At 41.4% G+C, this 11,155-nt stretch overlaps 1 protein-coding gene across 4 annotated transcripts in view; it reads right to left on the bottom strand.

Annotated features, from left to right (window-relative positions):
• The window catches only part of LOC103471019 (centrosome and spindle pole-associated protein 1-like), a 14,371-nt gene extending 3,788 nt beyond the window's left edge, over positions 1-10,583 (bottom strand). For 2 of the 4 annotated variants that reach the window (XM_008419783.2, XM_017306933.1), the window contains exons 1-21: positions 10,495-10,583; positions 9,919-10,088; positions 9,094-9,166; positions 8,538-8,641; positions 8,313-8,370; positions 8,045-8,141; positions 7,604-7,661; positions 6,984-7,258; positions 6,761-6,879; positions 5,424-5,565; positions 5,228-5,339; positions 5,045-5,083; positions 4,317-4,464; positions 4,054-4,218; positions 3,196-3,308; positions 2,901-3,050; positions 2,663-2,806; positions 1,055-1,171; positions 900-966; positions 587-713; positions 171-310 (exon numbers count right to left, since the gene is read on the bottom strand). In XM_008419783.2, coding sequence (XP_008418005.1) covers positions 171-310; positions 587-713; positions 900-966; positions 1,055-1,171; positions 2,663-2,806; positions 2,901-3,050; positions 3,196-3,308; positions 4,054-4,218; positions 4,317-4,464; positions 5,045-5,083; positions 5,228-5,339; positions 5,424-5,565; positions 6,761-6,879; positions 6,984-7,258; positions 7,604-7,661; positions 8,045-8,141; positions 8,313-8,370; positions 8,538-8,641; positions 9,094-9,166; positions 9,919-10,017 — 2,347 coding nt within the window. In that variant the 5' untranslated portion in view covers positions 10,018-10,088; positions 10,495-10,583. The other 2 variants (XM_008419784.2, XM_017306932.1) reach the window with 2 other exon arrangements.
• Positions 10,584-11,155: the final 572 nt, after the last annotated feature.

Here is an 11,155-nt window from a genome sequence, read left to right as displayed (position 1 = left end):
CTAAATACCTTAATGGTGTCGAACTTCAGCATTAGCTTCAACTAAATACCTTGTTGGTGTAGCACTGTAGCATTAGCGGAACTAATGATTAGTGTTTTGGGTTTAGTGCAGCTAACTTTCTAGCTAGAGGTGCACAGCACTGCCACACATCAGCCATGACCATGTAGTACCTGTGTATTTCAGCTGAAGGGAGTCATGGATACGCAGCAGGTTTCTGGGCTCTGTGTTTCGGGAGACTGGCCTTCGGACCGGAGCCTGAAGCCTGAGCCGAGCCATGTCGAACACATCCACCGCCGGACGCTCCCGATCTCTGGACAGATGAAGAGAAGTTGCCAACATTCAATTCCAGACCAGTTCTATTATTCTGGAAATGTTGAGCAACTAAAAGGATCTTCACACTAGCAGAACTAATGTTTATGATTTGCTCTTTTGGGTTAGCGCAGCTAAACTTTCTAGATAGTGGGACTCCCCCACAGCAATACACAAGGGACTGCAGTGGTGGGATGGCACCGTCTCCGTTTTCAGATGACTGAGTGATCACGCTTCGGTCTCGGCAGAAGAAGCAGTGGCTCTGATTGGGTCTGACCTGATATTCACGGGCGAGTCCGGCTCCTCCCAGTTCCCCTGCTGCAGATCGCTCTCCAGGCGTTTCTGTTCGCTGCGGAGCTGCCGACGCAACGCCGACAGCTCACTGAACAGGTCATGGTGGTTTCCTGAAACCCAGAACATTTGATCCAATTAACTTTATCTTAGTGCAGAGSCTGGATCTCTGGATAAAAACCACACATCAACCACTGAGTGGGCGTTTGAAGAAAAGTAAAACAGTGGAGGCAGAATGAACCCAGCAAACAAACCAGGTCTCTGCTGGAGCAGAACGGGTTTTCAAARGGTTACCGCACCTGCAGCTCTGAGCTGGTTCCTACGAGCGGGAACAGGAGGGGACTGAAGACCTGATGACAATCGCTCCTTTAAAAAAATAAATACAAAGGYACAAATAAGAAAACCCTGTTTAACTCTCCTTTATATWGGAATTGGCCCACTGTGTGTTACTCACAGACAGGGGAGAGGTGGAGGTGTGGGAGTGGACAGTGGCGGGTCTGGAGGCGTGCTGCAGGCATCGCCCGCGTTTCCTCTGCAGGGTCGGGATAGGAGGAGAAGGCTCTCTGTGCACCTAAACACATTCAGATGAGAACTAGTCCCAATTCTGACTGACATGCTCAGATCGTCCACTGGACGTACACTGGCCAAGGGTTTTTCGACGGTTTTAGGGTCATGTTGATGAGCTGAATCCAAAAACCACCTTGGTTTTGCTCAATCAGGTCGACTTTCTGAACTATGGAGCAACATGAGCATCAAAATGCACGACTTGTTCTCACATCTGGATCAATGAGTGACGAGCAGGAAGAGAGACTCCATCAGGACAGAGAAGAGATGGRGMATGTTATACAATGAAGACGTAATGTTCAATTTACATGAACTGACCCTTATCAGTGTTTATTAGGGCTGAAACGATTCCTCGAGTGATTCGAGTACCTCGATTATTAAAATTCCTCGAGGAAAATTGACCTGCCTCGAAGCTTCGTTAATTTATGTTTTATCATTTAGCGCACAGTGTTTCAGCCGGAACATTATTTGCATTGCGCGGAGCTCTGACTTCCGCCTCTGAGTTGTTGACGGAAGCTACGTGTTACTGATTGGTGATAATTCCGGGTTTTCAGCGTTTTTGTGGGACCAATAAACATCCTTAAAATGACCGGCGCGATGCCGGGAGTTCGGCAGCCTTTCTGCTCCGGAGCTGCTGGTTGAACGGCGGGAAGAAGCTGAGGAGGATTTATACAGGTGAGCGGAGAGACTGAACACGGCGGGCGGCTGAGGGTTGATGCTTACAGGGTAAGAGCAGCTTTACGGACGAACCGCACAATAAGCTTATATCATCCCGGTCTGAACAAACGGGAGGCGGAACATGGCTGGTAGATGAGTTTCTGAMCGGAGGAGCCGTAAATATCCCGTATTGCTCCCCCGGTCTACAAAAAAGTAACTGGTAGGGAAGCTCAAATGTGGAAAAAATAGACTGATGTTGATATCCGATAGTAACACTGGTGTTATGGAAGATTTACCAATATTTTATTTCATAATTGTTTTTATCCGATTACTCGATTAATCGTAAGGAGATTACTCGATTACTAAAATAATCGTTTACAACAGGCCTAGTGTTTATTATTCAATTTACAGAAATCCAAGTTTGTAACATCTAATTAATACACTGTTAGAAAACCTTTTTTTTCCTCCTAAAACCTTTTTGGACGAGCAATATTTGCAGAAATGAACTGATAATGTCACAAAAATGACATCAGTTTAGTCAGAAGATCRAATTTCTCTAAATCAAATTAGAATAAAAACCTGAACTGATGGAGGAAAATGGATGTCATTTTTTTAATTCAGCAGAGCAAAATAGTCCTAATTCAGTTGAAAAAACATAGACAACTTCCAAAAACTAGTTTTTGTAACCCAGTGTTACTCTGTCCTTGCTAAAGCAGAGAAATGCTCAGAAACATCATGAAAACGATAAAGCATATCCTTATTTCTTCCTCCTTGTTGAAACTGTAGGAGYGTTGAGCTTTATAGCTACAGGAAGTTGATGGGCTGAATGACACAAACTGACCTCGTCCACTCTGGCCTGCCTCTCTCGCTCATACTGCCTCCTCAGAGCGGCGTGCTCCTTCTCTTCCGCCTCCTTTTTCTTCCTCTCCGCTTCCTTCCTCCTCTGTTCAGCCAGCTGGATCAGCTCCTCGTTTTTGGCCTTTTGCTGCGAGACAGCGACACATTTAGAGAAGGATACCCAGGACAGGACAGACGGATGGACGGACGGACAGACAGACAGACACTGTGGGGCCCCTCACCTCCATTTCTTTCCGTTTCTTCCTCTCCTGCTCCTCCTCGTACTCCCGCTGGATGCGGGCCCTCTGCTCCGCCAGCCTCCTCTCCTCCTTCTCCTCCTCCAGTCTCATCTGTTCCCTCTCCTCTGCTTTTTTACGCATTTTTTCGTCAATCTAAGAGTAACGGCGTACTGTCAGTGAGATCCAGAGGACGTAAACTGCTCAGTTTGCTGGTTATGGTTTTAAAAAGGGCAGGACTACTTTTCCAACTGAGTTGGAGTATTTATAATTTTTTTTTAGCATTTCAGAAAGCCGTTACCTGCTGCTTGAGGTAAGCTTTGTACTTGTCCTGTTCCTGGAGCTGGAGCTCATTGGGCTGGCTGGCAAAAACTTTACCTCTGGCAAACTGGGAGGTCTGGACATGAGTGAAGCCTGGGAAAAACGAGGGAAAGAATGAAAATAGTTTATGTTCTAAACACAGASCAGTGGACAAAGAAACGTCACAGCAGTMCAACAAAAGATCAGAGTTTAGCTGGTAAATTTTGCAACAGCATGATTTCACCAAATACTTTTTTGAATATAATTTGATTTTCATTATCAAGTTTTGGAACTTTCTTGCTTAGATTTTACTTTCTGTAAAGCCTGATCTTACTTTACTATCAACATGGTATAAACATACTGACCTAAAACTAAACTCTTCTTTTCTTTTAACATTTATGAACCAACARTCTGGTTAACRACTCAGTCGTCTGGGTTTCCGTAGATACCCAATATTTTTTCGCATCACATGAGTCACATGATCAACAAYCGGATGCTGCCACTGGCACAAACCACGAAGAAGWAGTCAACAGGAAGTAGTTGGAGGATGATGTGTSACTWTTACATCGCAATAACAAAATTATGYTTTTCCAACGTTTTATAGACAGAGTTTTGAACACATAGGTCACATTTGAAATGTACCTACTAGGAATCTAAGTTGACATCAATGTAAACCAAAAGCTAAACTGGGGAAAAACATCTCAGAGATCTATAAAAAAAAATAAAATAAAGCACTGATTTTCATCAATTGGAATAATGTCATTATTTGCAAACGCCTTACTACAACTTGAGACTCAGAATCCTGGTGTGTTAAAGGAATCGGTCAGAAAAGCAGGTAAACAGGAAGCAGGATATCTACCAGGCAGCCTGTCAGCAGAGTCGTAGCTGCTGGTCTGTGTGACCCTGGCGGCTGGGTGAGGCTGCTCTGCCAGGCGGGTCGTCATGGCAGCCGTGGCTCTCCTCTGCCACAGCTCCGGGTTGCTGTAAGCCTCTTCGTTCAGCTTGTGCATCTGCTTGAGGTCAGCTAGGCCGATGGAAAACCCGGGTGAGGATCAATGGGAACTTTCTCGTATTTATTTTTTATTTTTCCCACAAAAACAAAGAGAAGAAATCAGGACCCACCAATGAGATTGCCAGTGCTGTCCCTCAGAGGAGCTCCTCCCCCGCCTCTCCCCCAGGGCTCATGGTTTTTCATGTCGGCCTCCAGCTGGGCCTCCAGGCGCTCCCTCTCCTCCCTCTCCAGACGCCGGCGCTCCTGTTGCTCCTGGATCTGCAGCACGGCACGACTCCGTTACGCAACATGACAAAGGGCAGCATTACACACTTCCTCTGTCTTCCTCGAGTCTCACGCAGAATTAAGGGAACGATCRTCTGATGTTTTTGAGCGTAAAAAAAACAACAACACTAAAATCTGTCATGAAATGTATTGTAGAACATGAAATTGAAGTCGCCTAACACTTCTTCTATTTCAGACATAGTCAAACATCTCAAGTCAGCTTTCAAACCACTTCTGAGACTGTGTCCATCTTTTACACACCAACAATTTAATATGAGAAATTTGGATTTTTACAGGTTGGATAATGGAGAACAATCTAAAAAGAAAAAAATATTTATGATTTTCTTTTTTTTTTTTTTTTTCTGAGAAGACTTCTGAGAAGTAACCTGGAAGAGCATGGACCAGTACGTCATGTCTAGGGAAAGTAAGTGGTATGAAGACAGGATTGAAGTGGATCTAGGATATTAAACATCTAAATGAGGGCAAAGATCTCAAATATTTCTACTGGCTAATAAAAGAGGCTCTAAGGACACAACTTTCCTCTATCAGCTATCCTTATCTAAATCCATTTTACCTTGGTGGAAGGAATGYTGCTCCCACTCCTGCAATCTTCCTGTCAACATATCACACACTATGTAATGAGAACATAAGCATCCCAACAATGATGATCCCTCTGGGTGATGGTGACACTAACGCACTACCCTAATCAGAGAAAAAAAAAGGACTTTGTAGTATGTTTGGATAGATTTCCCCCTACCTGTTGTTTCAGAGCATCTCTGTAGCTCAGAATCCTTTCCCTGGAGGACCTGGACCTCTCTGAGGGGAAGTCTCCGACATGCGAGTCTGCAACAGCAGATTCACTGCGGCACCTGCCAGAACCGTTTCACAAAAACAATGACTAGAGTCGAGGATTGTAGTCTTTCTGAGGTTCTGTCACACCTTAATGCACTTACTGTAATGGAGGCTCTGGAAAACTATAGCCACTATGCTGGCTGTGAGGACTGTGGTTCCCCAACTGGCTGGGCACAGCTCCCCCCGGTGGCACATTCCAGTAGGGCGTGGGGATCCCAGCATTAGGAGAAGGAAAATGTCCATCTGGGAAGAGATTGGAGATACCGGGTTGAGTCTATTACTACAAATGAGTCTTTCATTGTCGATTTGATTCCGATTTCAATTCAGAAATGATTATCTATTCAGAAACAATTTTCAATTCAGAAACCAATTTTTCTATTCCAAAGGTTCAGAGATTCTGTTTAAATTATGTGACTGACAGGAGRAACAGACAAACAAATAGAATATTATCTAATTAATACAGCTCTATAACGTTCAAGACTGTATCAAATTCTATCAGTTTATAGATAGAATTTATCTATAAACTGATATAGATATATTCTATATCAGAATTTATCTATATAAATTCTGAATCTCCAAAGTGCCCTTTTCAAATAACTTTGAAAAGGGCACTTGAAAAAATCTGTGTTTTTTTTGTTTCCATTCAGCTGAAAMATTTTTGGGTTCTGATCATCGGCCCATTTTCTAGGAAACATGGACCAATATAGGATGCTATGGATGACCTAAAATTTTTCCTCCGAAATCATTTTATAGCAACTGCTGTCTCACACAAACAATGCGAGAGTCCCATTGCTACTAATTATAATAATTAATGACTGCTTAGAGCCGGATAACTGCCCTTTTCAAATAACTTTGAAAAGGGCAGAGCAACTCTGTCCAAAAAGGACGGCAGAGAGGGAGGTGTGGAGAAGCAGGCAGATTAAGAGAGATGACTGCAGGACGGACACCCTTTTGTGTTTGAGACCAAGTTTAGATATCTGCACAAATTTTATTTGTGCATAAAATTCTGAAACTTAAATTATCAGTATTATAACTGGCTTTTTCTTAAATTAAAATGTAAAAAAAATCTAATAATTACTCAAAATATATGAAATATATTCAAAATATTGCAGTATATTTGCAAATAGGAGTGGCAAAGACATAAAAGTAAAACGCTCAGAGGAGGAGCTTCGCCCTGAAAGGCGGAGCCAGGTCCACACAGGCATTTTACACAGTTGAATAGTTTCCATTCATTTGAATTTGAACGGTTGAACTTTGAGAAATCCTTTTGCATTAAAGGATTTCTCAAACATGCATGTAAGAATCAAGGTAACACTCCAGGAATGTTTTTTGATTAGGGAATAACATTACAACAAGATGTAAAGCTCAAAAAAGTTGATTTTACATAATACTGCCCCTTTAAGTGTCCTGCAGTGCAGAAAGAGAGAGCAGCTCTTACAATAGGCCATATTTGGGTCAAGCAGGTTCCTGTTTCCGTAGTACTGATGGGGTTCTCCATATGGGGTTCTGTAAGCTTCCCTTAGTGACGAGGGTGGCTGAGGGAGGAAGGCGTTGTTTCTGGAAGATCCCAGACAGACAGTGAGTCAAGGCATCATAACAAGAAACATTGATAAATAAGAAAACTTTTATTGTGAAGGAGTCCAAAGAAGTTCCTGTTATACCTGTGTGTCTCCATAGCGTTTGTGGACAGGCTGCTGTGCTGGCTGCTGGGAGACAGATGTCCTTCCCCMAGGCCCAGAGCRGAGCTGTACTCCAGCAGAGGGGACTGGAAGGCAACATGTGGCAGCCCAGGAGGAGGCATGTCCCTCCCTCTGACCGCAGCTCCCTCCATACTGGCTGTAGTTCTGGACGACGAGCCGCTCTCTGCTGTCGCTGAAGGCTCGGTCACACCAGGACCTTCCCTCCTGCTCAGACCCAACTGTCTGATTCGGTCTGGCTGCAGCGGGCGGGACAACAAATTTATTAAAAATGATTCAACAGAAACAAGCAGTGATTTGAGTGATTTGAACCCAGACTGTCAGTGGCGCCACCAGAAAATGTTCATAGAGGTGGAAATTTTTTTAGCAGGACACAGCTAAAACATTACTTACATATAATTATGTGTTGTATTGGTTTGGTTTTACATTTACGTCTTAGTTGAAGAAGATGACTTTGTATTATTTTCTATAACTTAAACATGATTCTCTGGAATGGCCAGCATTTTTCAAGTGGGGGGCCATGGTCCTCATTGGCCCCCCACTTGGAGGTGCCACTGCAGACTGTATATCATGTGACAGCTGACCGGTTTCTCAGGGTCGTTCACTCCTGTTGCAGCAACCTTCAGCTCCAGATCCTTTTCCCTGTAAAGATGACACATGAAAACACGTCATGCTTCAACAAACACAGTTATTCTCCGAGGATAAACCATGCAAACATATTCACACACAAGAATTCTGTTCATTTTGTCACTTTACAACCACAAACATCTATGTATCTTAATGCATTCATAATGAGTCCATTTGGTTCAATACTTTGCAGAAGAACCTTAGAGTTAGATAAAGGAAAATCTGTATATTGATGTATATATCAGCATATGATGGTTATTCTTAATGATTAGACAAAATGTAATGTTTATTGCTTATTTCGTAATTTGTTACTGTATTATGTTACTGTACCAAGCGCTAGCAGTTGATAAAATGCTACGGACTTGAAGAGGTGTGAACACTYCTGCGTGGCGCTGTACCTCTTCTTGTTGCGGTGCTGCTCAGCTATCTGCTCTTGCAGCTCCTGCCTGTAGCGCTCCTTCTTCCTCCGCAAAGCCTCGTTTGTGTCGGCCGCTCCTGGACGCATAAAGACAGCAAGCTCAACTCTTTATTCTTAGGGAATAAGTCACAAGATTTAAGATCTGAAACATTGGATTTTATATTTTTATTCTGTAAAATGCTCATCATAATTTACAGTTATTGCTTTAAAAAAAAAAAGAAAGAAAAAAAGCAGAAAAGCCTCATTACCTATTAGAAGTCCAGTCACAAAGTGACTATTCCCGTTTTTTCGGAGGTCAGGTTGGAGCTGCAGCAGAAACCACATTGTTAGAAATCACCAGAGAAATAATAATAATATCGGACTWAACAGGTGATTCCCACTTTGAGAAGCATTAAGGTAAATCTATTCACGAAATCTTTTTTTTTTTTTCCAGACACATGATCTGTGTGTGAGTGACTGAGAGAGGCAGTAACCTGAGCCATGTAGCGTCTGTAGTCCATCCGCAGTTCATGCTGCAGCCGGTGTTTCTTCTTCTCGTACTCGGCGCCAAGCGGCAGACCAACGYTGCAGCTCTCGTCTGTAAAACACACCCAGCAAYTTGAAGCAGAGACAAACTGTGGGCAAAGGTTTTATGCTGAAAATACAACACACTMACCCATTTAGGAAAAATATTAACCGTTTCTGTCAAAAAAAYCTGACAGATTTCCTGTCTTTTTTAAGGACAGCATTATGTGTTTTCCAGGCACATAGTGATCTTTTATAGCAGTCAAACAACTATGTTGCCTTCAGTCATTATAGAAGATGCTCTATATATCAAATATGATTTAAAAGAAATTTGACTTCATAATGTATAGCCTTGAAATTGGGCCTCTGTCTCTTTGAAAAGCTCCTGTTCTTTTTACTGCAGGACTGAAAAGTAGCTTGAATAAAGTAGCTCAGTAGATTTTAGTACTGCTCCTTTAAATTCTCTGAATGTTTCCAAAGTTCTTTATTTTACTATTTTGTGTACAACAACAATAAAAAAAATACCTTTTCCTTGGATGTTAATACTCGGAGGGATGTTTTCTTTCACAGTGGACCCGTAGTCTTTGCAGGGTTTTGCCTGTCAGTCAAAACCAGAGGAAGCTTTTGGATTAAAGCTGAAGACGCGATTGCTAGTTTTACAGAAAATATATGTTAATTTTTACAAGCATAATATAGATTTTGATTTAAGTAGCMTTCAGAATTTATAATCATTTGATATATCCATTATTCCATCCATCCATCATTAGCTGCCCAACTATTTTTAGCTGTCATTTTGTTTTCCTCATTCCAGAACCAATTTACCTCTTTTCTTTTAATTTAAACCTTGAAATAGCGTTTTAAAATAGCAGAGAATTTTGTGAAGGAACTTTAAAGTTGTTGTTTGACTTTTCTTKGGGAGGTGGAAAACATATCAATATCGTCATCTTGTGGTGATTTTCCACACAGACCTAAAAAACCCGTCAAAAACAAAACACCCCGTGGAAGGGCAGAACAGCCATGTAGTAAAAMAATCTGCAGCATTAGTGTTTGTTGTGATGGTTTATAATGTCAACTTGTTCTGCAGAAGGCTCAGACACATTAACACTTCAATAATTTTTTAAGCAGCTATTGTTAGCAGTTAAAACTATTTTGAAGCCAAAAATTACATTTGTCTTACTGCCAGGTTTGGCCATGAGTATATGTGTTACACAAACAAGCATCTAAAGCATCTATTATTTACGATTTTACTGTTACAAATGTGTCCTCGTCAACTTTAAATAATTTAACCTGTATATGTCCCAACAGGGTATGCAAGAGACAGGTTTATAGGAACAACTGTAGCAGACATACCCTCATTTCCATGTAGGGAGGGTCTTTTTCTAGACTGGCCTTATCCTCGGCCACTCGCGCCTTGCGTTCTCTGATGAAGTTCTCCAGCTCGTCATCCATTTCTCTCAGTAGAAAGTACTCAAGAAAGCCAGGAAATCAGCCACCCACTTCGGTTCACATAACTATCTTAACTGAATGTGGAAAGAGAGCTTGTTAGCGACATTTACATGGGCTTAAGCGCTCAGGAGGTTACTGTCTCTTTAAATCTTCGTTGTCAGGCAACAACAATGGACAGCGTCACATTCTTTAGAGAGAGAATCAGCTAGTTTAGCCGCTTTGTCTAACAGCGAGGCTCGTCGTTTCTTCTGTCCTACTTTATCAGCTTCATGTTACCACGTGTCAATAATAAAGAAGAGAACGTTTGTTTAAAATTAGCATAGGGTTATCCTGGCTAACCAGTTAGCTTTATTCAAAAGCAAAGCGAGCCAGTGTGAACTGTACGGTAAATAAATCAACAAGTTATTCTTAGTTTTTATAAACTTCCTTTTTCCCCTTTTAGAATCGCCTTTCTACCGCCAGAAACTTAAACAAGCTTACCCTGAGCGGCACCTGAGCTCAAGAGGTTTACGCACAACAGTTTTGGAAATCGAAGTACTTCCGGTTTAGGCTCTTGACTGTCAAAATAAAAGCCCATTCTTTGAATCCACTTGTACTTTTCCAAATATATTTAATAAAAGGTTATTTTGTAATAATAATAAATACTACGCGAAAGATAACGCACATAAACATAATACACATAAGAACACACACAAGATAGGCAGTAAATACATAGCACATCCCACTCCCTTCGAATAAAATTCTGCATAAAAGAATTAAACTTTTTATTGTTGCGCTTTTGGTTCAGAGTATGAATAACTTGACATGAATATTGCTATTCATGTCAAGATGTGGATTGTCAGTGTAGCCGAAATTTTTTAAAACAATTCACCGTGAAAGTAGTAATATTGAGTAGTTTGATTTTCAGTTAAGAGTTGCTTCACTGATACAATATTGTTCAACACATTTGATTATCTTTATTGTTCCACTTGTTTTTCTCCCCACCATCACCATCACAAGATGTGGAAGTTTATGGCTTAAATTAGCTAAATTGAGCAATTTCTGAAATTTAGCAACATTAGCTCTAATGCCACATTTACGACGGCATTAGTTATTGCAAATTTAAAAAAAAAAAGAAAAAAAGTATAAACTTTCATCAAAA

Source organism: Poecilia reticulata, linkage group LG10, assembly GCF_000633615.1.
Source record: "Poecilia reticulata strain Guanapo linkage group LG10, Guppy_female_1.0+MT, whole genome shotgun sequence".
Taxonomy (NCBI): domain Eukaryota; kingdom Metazoa; phylum Chordata; class Actinopteri; order Cyprinodontiformes; family Poeciliidae; genus Poecilia; species Poecilia reticulata.
The sequence above is the reverse complement of the archived record's forward strand: the minus strand, read 5'-3'. Positions and strand labels throughout refer to the sequence as shown.